The following is a 20293-nucleotide window of genomic DNA, read 5'->3' as shown; positions in this document are numbered from 1 at the left end:
CATGAAGGCTCAGAGGAATGACCGAGTCAGCAGTCTTTCTTTGGTGTTCAGAAGTCACCAGAACGCACACACCTCCCCACGTAAGGTGTGGGCTGCCTCTCTCTCTTACCTGGAAACCCCGTCCTCAGGCAGGGGACCGTCTTCCTGAGGGTGCCAGCCTGCTTTCCCCAAACCTACAGCCCCAAAGTTGCCCTGGAGCCTCACGGAACCGGGCGCGAGCGGCGAGCGGCGACTGCGCCGCTCCCAAGGTCGCAGTTGGGCCTCGCCCACCTCCTCGTCCTCCCTTCCGGACCTCGCAGCTGGCCAATTGCAGCCTCCCCCGGGCCGCTGGGCGGGCTCCAGCGCCGTCCCGGTCTCCCGCCTCCACCGCAGCTCCGCCTCCCCACCCGCCCCTCCCACTCTCGCCGCCTGTGCTCACCTCACCCGCGCACAGGCTTCGAGAACCCAGCGTCCGCGAGCTCGCGCCCGGCACCCAGCACTGCCCGGCCTAGCTCCTCCGGCTCTTTCGGAAAGGGGGCTTCTGGCTCTGAGGACGAGGACGGTAGTGGCCCTCAAACTTCATTTTCAAAGGCACCGCTGGTTGAGAAGACCGAGCGAGGCGAGCTATGGACCCCGTGAGCCAGGTAAGACCGACTGGGCAGCGCGGGTGATGCCGCGGGACCCCCGGGCTCCGATTGCTGCGTCTCCAGACCCTTCCTCACGCTGTCTCTTTCTCTCTCTTGCCTCCTTGGTCCACAGCTGGCCTCGGCAGGCACCTTCCGGGTGCTGAAGGAGCCCCTTGCCTTCCTGCGAGCCCTGGAATTGGTGAGTAGCGGTGTGTGTGCGGGGAGGGGACCGAGGCGGCGAACCAGTAGGTGAGGAGAGGTCGGGTGCGGTGCTGTCTGCTCGGTTCTGCTCCAAGCCTGGGATGCAAAAGCCACTTCCTTCAATCCTCCCCACTCCCCAGGTGCCATTCCGGGATGGCGGGGACAGGATGTAGGGTCCCGGCTTGGAGGCGGGAACGTGGACGAGTTTTTGCAGGCGCTTAGACGAGGTGTCATGTCTCATGTCACCGAGGCGCTTGCACACGCTCAGGGGCTGGGGAAAGAAGCCTCCTGGGGAGACCGGGAGGGGAACAGATGGGGGAGCTGCCGCTGGGCTCTGGCTGCTCACCTGGATTATTGCGGGGGTGAGGGCGTGAGAGGAGGGACCGGGGCTGAGCGGAGTAGCGAGCGGGGAGGGCTTTGCCAAGCTGGGAAAGTTGGTGAGCACTGGGCAGCTCTCCGCCCCGCCCGGGATGCTTGGAAGCTCTGTGATCCGCGCTCCGCAGCCGGAGCTCCAGGGAGAGAGAAGCTTCGAGGCTGTGAAAAATACTGCCGTCGAGAGCGGGACTCCTTCTTCCCATCTCAGAGTTTCTCTACCCTGGCTGCTCTCGAGGGCTTTTCTGATTTCTTTAGAACCTCCCAGCCTTCTCTGTGGAGCTTGCTTCAGCGACGGGGCTTTAGGAAGTTATAGTACTCTTCTCTTCTGTCCCCTTAACAAACAACTTGATAGTCCTAGGGCAACTTATCTGTTGGCAGAGGAGTGAGGCGCAGAAACAGTTACCCAGGGGGCCACAGAGCCATGTTAGTGTCAATGCTTGCATGATGGTTATTCAGAGTGAAATCTGCGGGTCACACATTCTCTTGCTAGGAGCTCTGAAAGGCAAGCGAACCTATCTGAACAGAAAGTTCAGAGCCCGTCATGTAGCATTAATCACAGGCCCTACCACCGACTAGCTGGGAAGTTATGTAAGAGCGTGTTCTGTCCTCCCAGATCTTAGCTCCAAGGCCCAGTATCCAGCTTTGGCAACACAAACTGTGGTACATGCTTACGTGGATGATCTACAGGGTAATCACATTTGCCTTGTTTGTAAACCTGCATAAAAATGCACGAATATATCAACCACACATAACATCAGGACAGCATTTGGAAGGCTTGAACTATTGGTTTGGGGATAGCTATTCTAAAACTGTTTTCCTCACAGCCACCGGTTAAAGCAAGCAGGAGTCACAGTCTGGGCAGCTTTCAGTTGACTTTCTCAGAGTTCTGTCCACATTTGATCATTCAGCCATTCAACAAACATTCTCTGTGGAAGAGTGATTTTTTTGCTCAGTGTAAAGTCTCCATTGTCAAGCCATTGTCTCTCAAAACAAAATTCAAAGGCCTGACATCATTTCTGACAGAATCTCTTATTGTTTCACACTGTCACTGTCACTCACCTGAAACATTAGTTTGTATCCCCTTCAGTTGCAACGTTATTTCATGTCACTCCCCACACACAGCCTCTATGAGTATCTTTCAGAGTGTGGTAAACCTGGATGAATTTTTTTTTCCATGCAGATTTCTGGACACGAAATAAAAATATTGGGAATGTGGGTGCCCAGGAATCTGGATTTTAAACAAACTCCCCGGATAATTCTTATGCACATTAAAGTTAGAGGACTACCACCCTAAGCTATACAAGGAGCCCCCCAAACTCCAAAGCGCTTTTTACCTTAAGGCTCTTGTTATTCTTATTAATACTATATGGAATGCCCTCACAGCCCAAGCTGAGAACAAATGTTTGTCTTTTAACCTCAGCTTAAAGATTACCTCCTCAGTGAAGATTTCTCTCATATTTGGTTCTTCCCCTTTCCTCTACCCCAAACTGAATGATTCACCCCACTCTTTGGGCTTCCATGACATCTTATCCATTCATTTATTCATGAGAATTTATCACACTGCCTTATAGTCTTTTCTTGGTGTGTGTGTGTGAGAGAGAGCGAGAGGGAGAGAGAACTTATTACATTTAAAATATTTTTTTGATTTATGTATAGTTGGTTTCCTCTCTCTCTTCTGGGCCTCTAAGGCTCTAAGGAAGAAGGTATTTTGCTTGTAAATCAGCGATTAGCCTCTCATTTGTGGGAGAGAAGCTGAATAAGGGACCAGTGAAACCTTAAAAGGTCAGATAAGTTAGTTGATCACTACCTTTTGAAAGAGCTAAGGTCAAGAGATGAGAGCAGGGACATAGAAGCTTTGAGAAAGTTTATCAAAATGGAGAAAGGAAAATATCTCTTCTGTGCATGCCATGGGTGAAGAGTCACTCTGAGGTCTTTGTTTTCTGTGGGAGAGAGTGAGGAGAGAGTTCTAGCTCTTGGATGGCAGGAAATTTGTTCTGCTTGCTTCTGTGTTCCCCACAGGTGCCTTTCATGGTGCTCCGTAAACAGTAGTGATCAGCAAAAAGTGTAAATTGACCGTGACAGAGCACTAAAACACCTGGTTTCTCCTGTTCTGTGGGGCGACAGCTTCAAAGTTGGTAGTCTTGAAAGACTTTGATCTACAATCCTTTTTCTTTTTCAGTATTTATTCTGTAGAAGTAAAAGTGTATGTAAAGATCTATGCTCAAGGCTATTTACTGCAACATCCTTTGTAGAAGAAAGAACTAGAAACAATTAGTAAGTCCGTTAATAGGAAAATCGTTAATGTATGATTCATGCATGCTGTGAAATATTACACTGTCGTTAAAAAGATGGGTTAAATTAATATGCATTGTGCTGGCAGTCAGCATAGGTAACTGTGTTTGATAAAATTATTAAGTGCAGAAAAATGAGTTTCATTCTTAGTATTTGATGAAATTGTTATGTGGAAAAAAGTGGTTTTTGGTTTTCCTTCTTTTAATCAACACATGGGAAATGTATTCAGTCAGATTTCAGACTGATGTATAGCATATAATATTTTTGTAAAAATAAAAAAAGAAAATATAGTTATGTATGTGAATGTGGGCACGTGTGTTTGTAATTTGTATAACCATAGATGTATACCTCTGAACTGTTAAAACTGATGTTTTTCCCAAAGGGTGTAATTTGAGATTCAGTGGGGAGAGAAGAGGGTGAAGGAAAGCTGTGGTCTTCAGGAAGAATCACAGGCGTATCACTTGTCCACAGTTGTGCGCATGAGTAATTAAAAAAAATAACATATTTTAAATGATCTTCTATGGATTGACCATTTGAAGCAGCATTACTTCTAAATACATCCTCCACTTTGAGATTTATTGCCTTGGGGGGAAAATGCACTTTATTGATGTGTTCTTTGCTTAGGAAAGGCTCATGTATACAGTACATTTAAAGTTTAAAAAACATATAAAAGTCAAGTCTTCAGGGAAAAAGCTTTAGCCAATTTCAAAGACCTTGAGGCAAAACTTCCAAATCCTTAATCTCTACTTAAATGAGATCAGGGGACTTTCCGCCATCTTTTGGGTCAAAACCAAAATTCAGGACACAGCACTGACTCTGGTGGTCTGTTTTGTTTATTCCCTGATGATAAAATAGGTCCAGAAAAATGTCTTAAACCATCATTTGGAGATGGTAAAAAAAATTTTTTTAATTGAACTTACCTTATTTCTCAGACTTACTAAATTGGTGTAGAATCCTGCCTTCCACTGATCATTCTTATTTTGCTACTTCAATTCTTTCCCAGTAGAATTTTGGCCTGCTTTTTTTTTTTCCTTTTAAAGCATTTTTCTTAATACATTCTTTTTTCTGTCTACTATTTACAAGGCTCTGGATTTGCACCTGTGGATTTATGTGTAATGGAATGTAGAGACCCCAACAGTTCCAAATTGTCCAGGACTTGAGTTGGTGCACATGTAAGGGCATCAAAGGGACTTCAGCTCCCCCAAATGATATTTGCTTGGCTGGCAGGTCCAGACTCCGTCCCTCTAAAATTAACTGCTGGGGCAACTTGCTTGATTCCTCTAATTCTTATTCTCTGACCTCCATCCCCCATTTTGCTACCATTTCTGCTACAACCCCTGCGCTCCATATCTCCATTCTGCCTTTCCTTTCTGCCTTTCCAAAGGAGGCCAGCTTATCCAGAGAAGCAGCATGTCTGATGTACGAGGCATAGAGCTCCTTGATTTAAATGGAGGTACCTGCTTCTCTAATCTTCATTCCTGAATCTGAATTCTGATCTATGTTTTTCAAACGTCATATTGCTTGCTTGATATGAATAGTATTTCTGATCATGTTATTGATAATAACACAGTAAGCATGTTTGATATAATATAATATAGTTATCATTTTAAACTCTTAAGGAGAGAAGTAACAGTAGCTACCTCTGTCATGCAGCCTTCATGTGAGGCACTATATTCCAGTGTTTTCCATACATCATCGTATTGAATCTGTATGGCTTACATTCCCATTTCACCACGGAATTCAGGGGATGTTTATAACTCATCAGGGACAAAATTGTAGGAAATGGCAAAGCCAAGATTTGACATTCTCACTCCAAACTGTGTTCTCCTAAATGCTACACTCTTCTGCTTCCTTCAGTGCGACAGGCACCTGCTGTAACTTATCCCTAATCCTCAGAAACGTTAAAAGGCAGGTGCTATCCGATTTTGCAGTGTTTATCTGACCCACTCTGATACGTATTTCAGGCGTTTTCTGAAAATGCCAAGGAGTGCTTATATTTAGAGACTAACTCAAGAGATGACAATTGTCTTTGATATTGTTTTATTTTCTGTTGGTTATTAATTAACCAAGGTAGAGTAGGTTCTAATTAAAAATCAGTATCTTTTCATTTAAAATACATAGAAAAAGATTTTGATTATAAAGCCAATAATTTAACCTTATTTTATGGGTCTTTTTTTTCTATTTTTTAAAAAATACCTGTGCATGAGTCAGACAACTCTTCTTTTCTAAGCATAAATAACACAGGAATTCTAACATACAACTTGTTTAAATTATGAGCTGCAATCTGCCACTGAGGGTGGGATGTAATTTCAAAGCTACATTAATTTTGATTTAATTATAACTTCTAGCTTCTCAAGTGACAAAAATCATGTATAAATGAAATATGAATCAATAAATACACTTTTCATAAAAGAGCAGCTCCCCAGTGGGCTAATGGATTTGTCCCTTCATGCTTTTCTGAGTTTCATTAAGACATTGGTATTTTGCGCCACGAATACAGAAAAAAAGATTAAAATACTGCGTATGGATTTGAATCCCAATTTTATTCTTCCACTAGCTTGGTGACCTTGGGCAAGTTATTTAACTTTATTAGGTATCATTTTTTTCTCATCTGTAAAATGGGACTGATAACATCAATAGTTGCTACTTCAAAGGATTGCTATAAATGACTTAATTCACATAAACCACCTTGCATAGTGCCTGGGCTATAAAAAGTGCTCAGCAAATGATTGTGAAGGTGATGATGATGACATGATGATGCTGATGGTGATAATGATGATAACAATTTGAGTGATTCTGGGAATGATGAAAAAGGAAGAAGTAGAAATCTACCAGAGAGTAATTTATAACATTATGGCAACTTCTTGCAAGTTAGAGCCTTGGCAAAGTTCTGACGTAGAAAATCTATATTCACAGTTATGTGTGTGCCTCTTTTGAGCCCCTCACCACTTATACCTTGCTGCCAGGGATTTTTTTTTTTAACCATAGCATGTGTGACTCTCTAGGGAATTGCTCCTTGGAATAATTGCATTCAAGGAACATTCCAGAGAGGCCAGTGTTGGACCTAAAGGAAAAGAAGAATTGCAGGAACTTAGTTCTAAGGAATTTTTTGCTGAGATGTGGGGAGACAGTTTTTCTGATCTTTCTGAAATCATAATCCATAGACATTGCTTATTCTTGAAAGAGTTACATGTATCCAACTGAATTCTCCAGGGTGTAGACAAAGGTTCTTATAGCATCAACCACTATAAGGCACTTACTAACCACACCCTAATACCCAGGTACACCTGGCTCTTGGGAATCACCCAGATAAAAATAGGAGAAGAACCCTGCTCTCATGCTCAAGTAGAAACATCACCCTTAGTTCTCTGTTCCCCAGAGGATTCACATTTCTTCCTGATTCAAGTAAGAAAAATAGTTTTATGTTAATATAAAAAAATAATAAAAAGCCTCTAAGGAATACATCTACAAAACAGTGACTTTCCTTTGAGTCTTCTCCTTCTGTCTTTGACCTTGGCTGTATTTGTAATTATTCTCGTTCATTCTATTAGCTTAGCCATCCTGTGAGAACCTCACTTCCTCACTGAATTTTGGGGACAATACCCCTTGCCTACCTTCTCATAGTTTTGGAAATTTTAAGTAAGAACAAGCAAGTAAAACACTGTGTAAACTACTAAATGTCCTCCAAAAGTAAAAGATAGTTGTGATCATGATGATGGTGATGATAAGAGGCAATTTTCTCCAATCTAGGAGACTCTGGATATCATGGGATAATTGATGAAGACTGGGGTGTGAAGTATCTCTGCTCCCTGCGGGGCTGAGCCCTTCTCAACCACTCTCCATCCTCTAGCTTTTGCCCCAGTCTTTTTGATCTCTTTGGAACCTGCTGTCTGTTGAAACTGATGCATCATCAAAACTTGGAGGAAATCCACCCTCAACCCTTTTCGCTCTCACACTAAAAGCCTGTTTCTTGCTCTGTACACTTTTCACCTTTATTAGATATTTCGGGGGCCTGGTGATGGTCTCTTGCTTGGCTGATGGACTTTTGCACATGCCCCTTCCTGTGCTTAGAACACACACTCTCTCTTTTCACCACCCCCCCTTTGTCTGGCAAATTCCTCTTCTCTTTTCAGGTGTCAATTTAGACATCACTTCTTTTGGACTTTTTTTTTAAATTTATTTATTTTTGGCTGCGTTGGGTCTTTGTTGCACGTGGGCTTTCTCTAGTTGTGGTGAGCGGGGACTACTCTTCATTGCGGTGCGCGGGCTTCTCACTGCGGTGGCTTCTCTTGCTGAGGAGTACGGGCCTTAGGTGCGTGGGCTTCAGTAGTTGTGGCTTGCGGGCTCTAGAGCACAGCCTCAGTAGTTGTGGCACGCGGGCTTAGTTGCTCTGTGGCATGTGGGATCTTCCCGGACCAGGGATCGAACCCATGCCCCCTGCATTGGCAGGTGGATTCTTTTTTTTTTTTTTTTTTGCGGTACTTGGGCCTCTCACTGTTGTGGCCTCTCCCGTTGCGGAGCACAGGCTCCGGATGCGCAGGCTCAGCGGCCATGGCTCACGGGCCCAGCCTCTCCGCGGCATGTGGGTTCTTCCCAGACCGGGGCACGAACCCGCGTCCACTGCATCAGCAGGCGGACTCTCAACCACTGCGCCACCAGGGAAGCCCGGCAGGTGGATTCTTAACCACTGCACCACCAGGGAAGTCCAACATCACTTATTTTGGGAGGGCCTCTCTGAGTAGGGAGGTCCCTCCAGATGAAGTCAGTCTCCTGATGGCTCCCAGAGCACACTGTTTAGTGACTTTTTTTTTTTACATTTTAGCTCCTCAAACAGACTAAAGGCTCTGTGAAAACAAGGATCTTGTTTGTCTTGTTCATCAGTACATTCTAAGTATCTAACACAGTGCTTGCCACATGGTAGGAACACCTCCAGGGGCATTCATAAGTCCCACCAAAACACCCAGGCAATTGAACATAGGAACCAGGCAATTGACAATATTCAATATCCTGAGATAAACCATAATGGAAAAGAATATAAAAAAGAATGTATAGGGCTTCCCTGGTGGCTCAGTGGTTGACAGTCCGCCTGCCGATGCAGGGGACATGGGTTCGTGCCCCAGTCTGGGAGGATCCCATATGCCGCGGGGTGGCTGGGCCCGTGGGCCATGGCCGCTGGGCCTGCGTGTCCGGAGCCTGTGCTCTGCAACGGGAGAGGCCACAGCAGTGAGAGGCCCGCGTACCGCAAAAAAATAAATAAATAAATAAAAGAATGTATATATATATGTGTGTATATATATATGTATAACTGAATCACTTTGCTGTACGGCAGAAATTAACACAACACTATAGATCAACTGTACTTCAATAAAAAACCTAAAACATCCAGGCAGTAGGTGCTTAGTAAGTACTGGTTGAAGAAAGTGAGGGAAGAAAGGAGGGAGGAAAGAGAATAGAGAATGAATAAATGAATCCTTGAGAACACATTGGGTGGAGTGTCAAGTACCTTTCATGATCTCCATTGTGAAGAGGAATTGTAGGGACTCCCATAGAAACAAAGGTTTAGCTGTCAGTCTTGGTTGTGGAGGAAAGTAACTCCTGACTCAACTGTCAAGGAAAGAGGGCAGCTGCAGGCATGCCCACTGCACAGCGCGGAAGGAGAAAGAACTCTTAGGGAAAATAATCGCGCGAGGAGTGGCACAGGCGCAGGCTGCAGGTCTTGGGTTCAAGGCAACGCCTTGGCAAGAGTGTTGCCGGTATCGTGCCTTGGCCGCCATCCCACTGCCTTCTTGGTGTGTTCCCTTTCTCCTGCTCGTTGAGCTCATTCTTTCTGTGATTCTCATCTCACGTCCTAAGAGAAGGAATACGATTGGCTCAGTGGATAATTTGTTCAGGGGACACAACCGTCGGCCCCAGGCCATATCAGGCTATGGATTGGCTGCCCTGGGCCAGAGGTTCACTGCGAGTCCCTGTCACTTGTGGCCTGAATACAAAGTGTCATGAGATTCAAAACATGTACCCTAGACTGTTCTTTAAGTCCCGGGCACTTTAGGCACAGGGAGAGGTGTATGTGTCTTGTGGACGAAGAAGGCGGAACTGGTAATTTTCTTAAGGAGAAGACATTGCCTCTTTGAGATTTGGGGAGCAGGCTTCCTGGAATTCGCTCTGACGAGGGGCCATTGGGGGGATCCACACTGATAATGTGATCTGGAGGGGCTGTGCCTTTGCCCTTTCAACACGTGGGCTCTGCCAGCTGGTGCCGCTTGTTCATCAGTTGAAAAGCCTCTTTCTGAGAATAACGACGGGGTTTTTCCTTAGTCATGAGATAGCCTATTCGTGAAGGAAAACGTATAACCCCAAACCACACATATTTCATCTTTGTTCATAAATTGGTAGGTTAATTCAACACTGGCCCTTAACATTAGAAGACTACATTAATGAGTACCTCAGTTATCTGCTTGTGTTTATTAACATGGTAGAAAAACATGAATGGATGGGGGGGTTAATTTAATATCCCTATGCAAATAAAATTTTTTATCCTGAATGTTTACTCATGGGAGAGTCATTGGCTTGCCTGGTGTGATGGGTCCTGTTTGTTTCAGGAGGGTATGGGGGAGGAATTGGTTGACAAGCAAGAATCCTATGAAAAACCTGGAAGGTAATATGGGGCTTGAAGGAGCCTGGGCTTTGGAATGAGCTTTTTGCTGGAAGCCTGGCTCTTCTCTCCAGACATGGGACACTGAGCAGATTACGTGATTGTGCTTGTTCTCAGGTCCGAGGCCGTCAAATGAAGGTCATGAAAGTCACATCTTTGGGTTACCGTGAGGGTTCAGTAAGACAGTGTTTATAAAACCCCCATCAGAGCATCTGGTTTATATTGAGGCTCCCTAACTGCAACTAAGGAAGAGGTTGTTAAAGACAATGATATGTTATCTGTAAAGAAAATTAAGCATTCCAGAATTTTTCAGGAGAGTATAAACATAAAGTTTGGTCAATATATTATCATCATATTGTTTTTATTTCTATTCTCTCTTCATTGTGAGATAGTCATAAAATATACACAAATAGTAGTAACACTAATACATAGAGACAAGGACTTAACCTAAGTGCCCTACATGTGTTATTTCACTTGATCTCACTTTACTTTTGAAGGACCAAATAATAACTCTTTTTATATGTGAAGGAACTGAGGCCTAGAGAGGGCAAACAACTTGCTTAAAATCATATAGCGAGCATGTGAGAGAGCTAGGACTTGAACCCAGGCATCTAGATGCCAGGCCCCTTGATCTTAATCATTTTTCCATATCACCACCCATTAGTAGTGATCACTCATTACCTCTGAATCTTGAAGTTAAATGATTTCCCCAATGAAAACAGCCAGGACAATATATATAATTGCTTCTTAAAGTCATGTCTTCTTATTCCTCATTCAGGTCCCTTTCTGCTATCTCATGTTGTCAGAGCACAAAGAAAAATATAAATGCTCATCCCAATAAAGACTAAGGATGTCCAGACCTTCTCAGGGACCTTTTTCCTTCTCAAAAATACTCCTAACCCCTGAGAAAATTTTAGTGGTCTGTGTATCTTTTCTAACAAAATCTTTATTCACTGATCCATTGCATAAAGAAATTCAGGTTTAGAAATGTGTTGTTGAAACATGCCTGTAAAGAGTTTTGTAGAAGTCAGAAAGGATCCAGATATTTAGCAAGATGATGAACACTTAAATTTTCTTTGGATGCCTGATAAATTACTTGAGTCAAACAGATTCCATCATGGATGCAGGAAGAGCAAATGAACTGTCTGCCCATTGTGTGTGTGTGTGTGTGTGTGTGTGTGTGTGTGTGTGCGTGTGCGTATGTGTGTGTGTGAGCTGCCATCCTTTGGATTTGTTACTTTGAAGGATTTGTGTGCCAAATAAGAAGACATACCCCCTATGGCTTTAACAAGAAGCACTCACACATCCATCTTGTCTACCATGAGACTGCCTTTCTGTCCCTGACTCTCAACTTCTTGAACTGTAAAATGAGGATAAAATCTAGAACACAGACTTGTGAAATAAGCTGAGCCAACATGTATGGAAGTTCCCATAAGAGGGCTCAATAAATATTGAATGTTCCCAGATCTAGAAAACTCAAGCTCAGGTGTCTGGGGACTCTTTACTATAGGAGCAATGCCTGATGTGTTACTTTTACTTTTCATCTACAGTTGCAGTTATCTGAGGAAAGGGAGAAGGCATATGTTCATGTTTCATAATCGTTGACTAGACTGTGTAGAAGAACTTTTGTCATCAGAATCGCATCACAGATTCTATTTATGAAGGAACTGAAAGCAAAACATGAATATATGTATTTGAAATCTATTTTAGATGACGTGCTTCATTGGTTAAAAAAACAAAGAATATATATGAAATTGTTTGTGGCATTAAACTCTAACCTAGAGTTTAGAGGGAAAAGTATAGTCTTTCTGGGGCAAAGACTATGCTTATTAGCAAGAATGATAAATTTGAAGTATATATATTATTTATACTTTTTATTACTATTTTAAATTGCTGGCCCTTTTTGTTTTCTTTTTAATGCCTGGCTTTATTCATTACATTTCCCTCATTTGGTAACAGAAAGAATGACTGGGCTTGACTGTCAGCTCCACCTCTGACAAGCTAGGTAACCTTGGGCACCTTACTTAACCCCTTTGGGCCTTTCATATACATAAGAGTAGAAATAATAATAATTAGCAGGAAGAATTATCGTGTTGGTTAAATGAGATGACACTTGCAAAGAGTGATGGCTCATAGCAAGCACTCAGTACATTTTTATTTCCTTTCCTTCTTTCCCTCAGAATGTGTTCTACTGCCAATGTAAATTTCTAAAGAATTTGTGAAATTCTGGAAAATTTCACAAGTCTTTTTGTTTCTCTAGGTGTTCCTTGGTGTTCTCACGTTCTCTCTTTCTCTCTCTCTCTCTCTCTCTCTCTTTCATACACACACACATGCACACACACGCATTCTTTGTATTAAAGGCCATAAAGAGCAGGTACCTAAGCCAAATGAATTCAAATGGGACAGTATGATCTGGCAGGTGTGGTCGTCAAGGAGAATGATTAGAGTAGACCATCAAGTCCTAGATCAGTGTCCCAGACACATTGGAGCCCCAGGCTGTCTGCAGGCTTTGGCTAGATGACCATGAATTTGCTTTTCTGAAAGGAATAACATACTTTTTTATTTTAAAGAAAAAGCCCCCATAAACAGTGGGAGTTCACTAAATGGCTGTAAATAAATGCACTCTTGTTATGTGCCAGGCTGTCCTAAATCAGTGCTATGTACATTATATATACAATTTACAATTTCATTCAACTCTTACATTGACCTCACAAGGTCCACTTGCCCAAAGCTACTGAGCTGATAGATGACCAAGGCAGGATTTCAAGCCACGTGTGTTTGACCTCCTGCCTCTCTCACGCTGCTGTGATCTAAACATACTACGTATATGGGTATTGGGGAGTGGATTTCTTTTGACTTGCTATTTACAGCCATTTTTATGCATAAGTTATTTGTTTAGTAATTTAAAATCACAAAACTATAAGCAAAAGTTAGTAAAGCAAAATTACTCAATGTCCTTCTACTGAGAGACAACTAAGGCTAATATTTGGAAAAATATTCTTTCAGACATGTTGATGTACCTTTTTTCCCTGAAAAAAAAATGATGCGTTAGATTGCTAGGGCTGCCATAACATAGTACCACAAACTGGGTGGGTTTTAACAACAGAAATTTATTGTCTCATAGTTCTGGAGACCAGAGATCTGAGATCAAGGTGTGGGTAGAGTTGGTTCCTTCTGAAGACCACGTGGGAGAAAACTGTTCTTTACCTTTCTCCTAGTTTCTGGTGGTTTGCTGTCAATCTTTGGTGTTCCTTAACTTGTAGATGATGTATTGCCTGAATTTCTGCCTTTGTCTTCACATGGTGTTCTCCCTGTGTGTGTATCTGTGTCCACATTTCCCTCTTTATATAACACAAGTCATATTGGATTAGGGCCCACCCAATGCCAGTGTGACTTCATCTTCACTAATTACATCTGCAATGACCCTATTCCCAAATAAGGTCACATTCTTAGGTACTAAAAGTAAGGATTTCAACATATGAATCTTGGAAGGACACGCTTCAACCCATAACAGATGGGTTCTTAGAATAGATACTACTTTGTCATCTGCTTTGCCACTAGATAAAATATCTTTCTTCACAATTTTAATGGCTGTGTATTATTACACTGTATGCCTATACTAGAAATTATTTAACTAGTCTCTACTTTTAATAGTTTTTAAATGGATATTATTTTTAAAACCTGCAAACAATCCCTTCTTAAAGATAAATGTTTACTGTACCTCTGTTATTATTTACTTAGTTTCCACATGTAGAATTTCTTGTTCAAAAGGTTATGCATTTTTTTTTTTTTTTTTTGCCACACCACGTGGCATATGGGATCTTAGTTCCCTGAGCAGGGATCGAACATGCACCCCCTGCATTGGAAGTGCATTGTCTTAACCACTGGACCACCAGGGAAGTCCCAGGTTATGCATTTTTAAGTATTTGAAACAAATGCCGGATTGCCCTCCAATGAGGTGCTTCCACTGTGGGCATTACCAGTTAAAAGGCTTCCTAATTTCATAGACAAAAATGTAATCTTGATTAAATTTGTACTTCTTTAATTTGCAGTGAGATTGCACATTTTTTTATAAGATTGTTCATCTTCTCATTTTCATTTGGAAACATTTTAATGGACAGAATGGATTTGTAAAGCAGTAGCTGAGGCTGCCAAATTCATGATGCTGTTCACGTGGGCTTTTAAGCTGCTGCCTTAATCTTTCTTGGTCATTGTACTACTCCACCATTTGGAAATTACTTAGATTGCTGTACTCTGACTTGGGTAGAGAGGCAAATACTGAGCCTTCCTTTCTCTGAATCATTATATAAGAATAGATTTATGTAATATTTAGCATACCAAAGTTAACTTCTGTGTTATGAATCTTTAATAATATAATTTTATAATCTAAATTTATCATCCAATTTGCATTTATTTATATTTTTAATATTAAACTTATTTATCATCAGTAACTTACTTTACCTTAAATGATACTCATAAGTGTTGGTCCATACTCAGTACCTTTCTGAAATGTGAAGCTCACGCATAGGTATGTAGTGACTTAGGCATACAGATTTATACATACCTTCTTCGGGTTTGAGGCACCTGGAACTTTAATAACTCTTTTAAGGGAAAGGCAGAGTGGATGGGGTGCTATCGCATCATCTGAGGAATCGTGGGGTGTATCTGGCTCATGATTGTAGAATGCCCTTTCGATAAAATAAAATGAATTCAGCAGCTGCCTGATGCCAAGGGCATTTCCTCTCTCTCGGATCACATTCCTGACCACACTTGCTATTAACAATGATAACATTATGGTTGCACTCTGCCTCTGCCTCACGCAGGGCTATTTTGGGCCACCTTGGCCTCTCTGAATTAAAATAACGGTTGTTAACATTCACTGTATACTTACTGAGCTCCAGGCCCTGTGCAAAATGCTTTCAACAAGTATGCCATTTAATTCTAGTGACTCTATTACAAGGCATACATCATTATTTCCCCTTCTTTAGGCAAGAAATCTGAAGATTAGAAAAACAAGTTTAGTTGTGTATGGTTTAAGTGTGTGTAGTTGATAACAAAAGAGCTGAGATTTGAACCCAGGTCTTCAGTACTTCAGAAAGTTACTGTGTGCTTCACCTAGCAGTTGTAGAGGAAGAAGAGTTCCCATTCTCTCCCAGAGACCAGATCCCTATGGGAAGAACCATCCCAGCCAACAGGGCTGCTGTCTGTAGCCCTCAGTGAACCCAACTGAGGGACAGTCCCAACCATTTAGCCAGACCGATGGTACCTGTCAGGGCAAAATCCACCAAGGTGGTGGTTTGACTGAACCTACTTATTTGTCTCAGTTAGGTGGGGAATTCTCTTGTGGGCCGGCAGAGCAAAATTCTTGAGTTCTCTTTGCAGCTTTGCAGTTCAAAGGCAAGTACTTTTTTTTAAAAAAGCATGTCTAAAAGCGAAAGAGTGGCATGGACATATATACACTACCAAACGTAAAATAGATAGCTAGGGGGAAGCAGCCACATAGCACAGGGAGATCAGCTCGGTGCTTTGTGATGACCTAGAGGGGTGGGATAGGGAGGGTGGGAGGGAGGGAGACGCAAGAGGGAGGAGGTATGGGAACATATGTATATGTATAACTGATTCACTTTGTTATAAAGCAGAAACTAACACACCATTGTAAAACAATTATACTCCAATAAAGATGTAAAAATAAAAAAGCATGTCTAATGAATTCACTTGATAAAACAATAAATGAAAGAAAGCATGGTTTTTATTTGCTTTGAATTGTAAAAGCAATTCTGATTTGTAGAAATCAGTACCACAGTGGCCTAGGCAAAGGATGGAAAATACTCAAAAAGAGCCAGGGACTGGTTGCTCCCTGCCTTTTCAGTTTGTCGGGAAGGTCTCCGCCACCCCTTAACTGACCCCCATCTGCTTGTAAAAATGCAAAGATCCTTGAGCTTGTAAACCTTTTGTTTTATTGCCTTGTTTGGGGCGACACTCAGTTTCCTCTCCCATACTGGTTAGCCTGCCTTGGAAGAACCTGGGGAACATGCCCATGGCCATCTGGCTGGTCAATGTTGGGGGCCAGAATGCAAACCAGGTTTGCTGGGGGCCAGGCAGCTAATGTGTGAGGAAGCAGGAAGCAGGCTGCCGTAAGAGGCAACGCTGCTGACCAGAGGTGATGGCATTTCTGCCTATAGATGCAGCTGCTTCCACTCTAGCCAGCTGTTGCTGAGCAAGAGCATAGGCCTAAAGTGTCTAGAAATTTCCAGTTTTCTTAAGAAAACGGCAATAAGAATTCTGGTGCTATCCTTGGGAGGTTTTTTGTTTTTTTAAAAAAATTTATTTATTTAATTTATTTATTTTTGGCTGCGCTGGGTCTTTGCTGCTGCTGGCGGGCTTTCTCTAGTTGCGGTGAGCAGGGGCTACTCTTCACAGCGCGTGGGCTTCTCAATGTGGTGACTTCTCTTGTCGTGGAGCGCGGGCTTCAGTAGTTGTGGCTCATGGGCTCTAGAGCGCAGGCTCAGTAGTTGTGGTGCATGGGCTTAGTTGCTCGGCGGCATGTGGGATCTTCCTGGACCCAGGGCTCAAACCCATGTCCCCTGCATTGGCAGGCGTGCTACCAGGGAAGCCTCTCCTTGGGAGGTCTTAATGTTGGAACTGTCTTCTATTTTTCAAACACCAGGAGGCCCATACTTTGCAGAATACACAAAGCATGGCTGACTTCTGGATGTAGCCCACAGTCTCCAGCTTGTTCCCACTGAACCCCAGAATCCTGGCACCTGGAGGCTTTGTCTCTGTGCCCCCAAGGACCTGGCCCAGTTCCTCTTGCACAGAAAGTTCTCAGGAACCATTTGACTGATGGATGAATGGGAACTTTGGTGTTCAGAAATTAACCCTAGCTTGGTTTTTGAAATGATGGAATTAGTGACTTCAAGGATCCCTTTTGCCTTTTGTCAGATAAAATAAAAATTTATTTTCACTAAATATCTAGGAAGCATAAAAACATAAGGTCTATGTCTTGGACCAAAACCGTAATGGGAATGGAGGCCATGGCTCCTAGTAGCAATGTAGGATAGGTTAGTAATACAGCCCTGGGTCCCAGACAGTGCATTGAGAAGAACTGAATTTCTCAGTCAATCAGTGTAATCTCAAAGAATTCTGTTCATAAAAAGTGCAGTTTAATTGTTTATAGTTTAAGGAATCAGTGACTAATGGGGGAGAAGTCTGTATATCTAGAGTAGACTGTCCAATAGAACATTCTGCAATGATGGAAATGTTCTATTCTTCACTGTCCAGCGTAGCAGTCACTAGCCATGTGTGGCTATGGGTCACTTGAAACTGAGCCACCAAATTTTTAATTCAATTTATTTATAATTAATTTAAATTTAAATAGCTAGTGTTTACCATATTGGACAGCCCGTGTGCAGAGAATCAGACCATCTATCTGTTTTGCAAGGGTGATGTGCTAAACTTCAGCAAAAAACTTAATACGGACTGGCTCTGTTCTTTAAAACATTCAATTTTACATTTATTTTTCAACACACATCACACAGTTGGTGGCAGGGAGTTTTTCAAGCCAACTTCTAGAAATTTATCAGACCCTGCCTGAATTTTCCAAGCTTTACCAGCCCTTTATGCTTTTTATGCATTTTATGTACTTCCATATATTTGTGAACTTTATACATTTATACATCAATTTTATAGATTGAAATAAAAAGATAAAACAAACTAATAACCTTTTCCATTTGCCCCTGATATGAAGCAAGATGACAGTTGTTAAAATTTGTACTAATTTGTTAGCACAAGAATATCTCATAATGATAGTTACTATTTTTTAATGAGGATATGCATTTTATTTGGGAAGCAGGCTAAAAGTTACACAGATTGCTCAGTATCATGTTATGCAGAAAAATTAATTTCTTTAAGGTTTAGTTATCAAGAAATCATGTTGAGACATTTATTTATTCCATGATAAGCAAGGTAGTCTGGTAATGTTTTGACAGTGGCCATTTGAGCAGTATAATTAGCATGCAAGTATACACTTAAGAGGAATAAGAGCATGGTAATCAGATCAAGAGAGCAACAGTGGTACAGATGCATCACTATTGTGGTGTCAACCATATGAGCAAGACCTGAAAGTGAGCAAGTCTGCATGTCTCACACCCTGCTTGCCCGCTGTTTCAGTCACCCATAGATAGTATAGAATTTTCAAGTTGGCCCTAGTGTCCTAGTTTTGCAGTGTCTTTGTTTGGGTTCCCTTGAGAGCAACACCTAAGTCAAAAGCAGCATCTATGAGGGTAATTTACTGGGAAGTGATCCCAGGGAATAGGAATGAGGCACCAGGGAAGTGAAATGGGGATGGGAAGGAGGCATAACCAATAACTCATAGGGCTTCCTGAGAGAGCTTCGTGCAATGCATCTCAGAACTAAGTACCTTGGGGACAAAAGGGGGAAATAGTAACCTTTTGGCTCCCACCCCTGTTACTCAGGAGTGGCCTCATGGAAAGTAACTCGTGTCTTAGTTTTAGTTTCCCAAAAGCACACTCTGAGGTAAGGATGACAGTAGTTTCTTTGGCAGGTAATTCCTGCAAACACTGGTAAGGGGGTGGAGAAATGGGACAGGGAATGGGAGGCAATAGAGAACACATTATTTAAAATGTTACCACCATTGGCAATTGAAGGTTAATCCCAGTGGGAGATACTGGAGGCCAGCGTAGAACACTCATTGGCTATGATTGTGTCACCTTGCTATTTCTGAAGAGGCTGGAAAATGTAGTTTGTAGCTAGGTGTGTTGATACCTCCAACAGAACTGTTACTAAAGAAGAGGAAGAGACTGGATCTTGGGGAGTTACCAGTTTCTGACACAGCTCCTCAACAGATATTTTTCAAATAGTTGCTGAATTCTCCACTTTGCTTTGGCTGAATATATATTTTAAAACAAAAATCTTTTCTGATCCTTATCAGAGATCATTAAGCAGGAATCATTTGGTTGCAAGGAACAGGAACCCATTCAAACTGGCTTAGGGGAAAAATAGGATATATTGGAAGGAATCAGGGTTATCAAAAAACAAGATTAGTCAGGCTTCACGAGAGAGAGGAAGAGGAAAGGGAGAGCTGGGAGGTGAAAAATCCCTCCATCGTCTTGCCGCGCTCTTGTTTCATTTGCTCTTCGCTCCTCTTTGTATCTTGGCTCCATTTCTCTGACTTTTACTGTCAGTGTCTTGCTCTGCTTTTTGTATTCAAGGAAGGCACCATCTGCCCGCTGCCTGATTCTAACCACACAGTAGGAGCATCCAGCACTGTTGCTCTTGGCACAAATTCTCCAGAGACGGAGAATGGCTGACTCAGACTCACCTTTGGTGTGGTTCAGGTAAGGTTCTATCCCCAGATCTGGGCAAAGGAGTAGGACCACACAGTATACAGAGGCTAGCCAGTGTTGGAGGGAAGGAGATTCTTCTAGAAGGGGCAATGAGTGGGGAGAAAAGGGTTGCTATCTCTACTTCACTGAGAGTGACTTTCTTCAAGTATGAGAAATTGCAACATTTATAAGAAAGCAGAATCCCAAGGCAGTTGGTAATCATTGCTGAATCACAAACTCCCAGGAGAATGGTGGTAGTAGTTCCACAATAATTGAGAAATGAGCACAAATGAGGTGTCTCTGTGGGTGGTGACCGCCACTTAGATGGTGGGGACACTCCTTTTCAGACCATCTCCTGTGCAGCAGGAAGAGGCTCTTGCATGTTTTGAACGTGGCATTGTTGAATTCATTAATCATTAGAGGTGCTTGGTATTAAAATTAGCAGCAGATGATGAGTGTCCTTGATTGCAGAATTGGAATATGTTTTTCTCTGGTGCTCCAGAGTGATTGGGATATATTTTTGATAACTGTTCCAAGTTTCCCTGCCAGTTTCAGAAGAACTCTTCACAGAAGAGCTGGTTGGGGTACAGAAATGGGGAGTGGAAGAAGGCGGGAATATGACTCACCTCCAAGTGATGCCTTGCAAATTGTACTTTGGCAAGTGATATTTTATAAAATGTGTTACCCAGAACCCCCTTTAAAAATGTTACTTGTGTTCTGAGTTCTGAGTGTGAATTCTAGAGGGTACATTCTCTCTCTCTCCATCCATTCATCCATCCATCCATCTTCATTCTAAGGTAATGTCAGCATGGATCTGCTGACTC

General features: G+C 42.5%; 1 protein-coding gene across 1 annotated transcript in view; it reads left to right on the top strand.

Annotated features, from left to right (window-relative positions):
* Positions 1-605: 605 nt before the first annotated feature.
* SYNPR (synaptoporin) overlaps positions 606-20293 on the top strand; it is a gene marked incomplete at both ends in the record, with an annotated part of 288034 nt that continues 268346 nt past the window's right edge. The window contains 2 exons of the mRNA XM_082847366.1: positions 606-623; positions 739-804. Coding sequence (XP_082703492.1) covers positions 606-623; positions 739-804 — 84 coding nt within the window. The remainder of the gene's footprint in view (positions 624-738; positions 805-20293) is intronic.

This window comes from Leucopleurus acutus, assembly GCF_964270905.1.
Source record: "Leucopleurus acutus genome assembly, chromosome: 10".
In the NCBI taxonomy this organism is placed as follows: domain Eukaryota; kingdom Metazoa; phylum Chordata; class Mammalia; order Artiodactyla; family Delphinidae; genus Leucopleurus; species Leucopleurus acutus.
The sequence above is the reverse complement of the archived record's forward strand: the minus strand, read 5'-3'. Positions and strand labels throughout refer to the sequence as shown.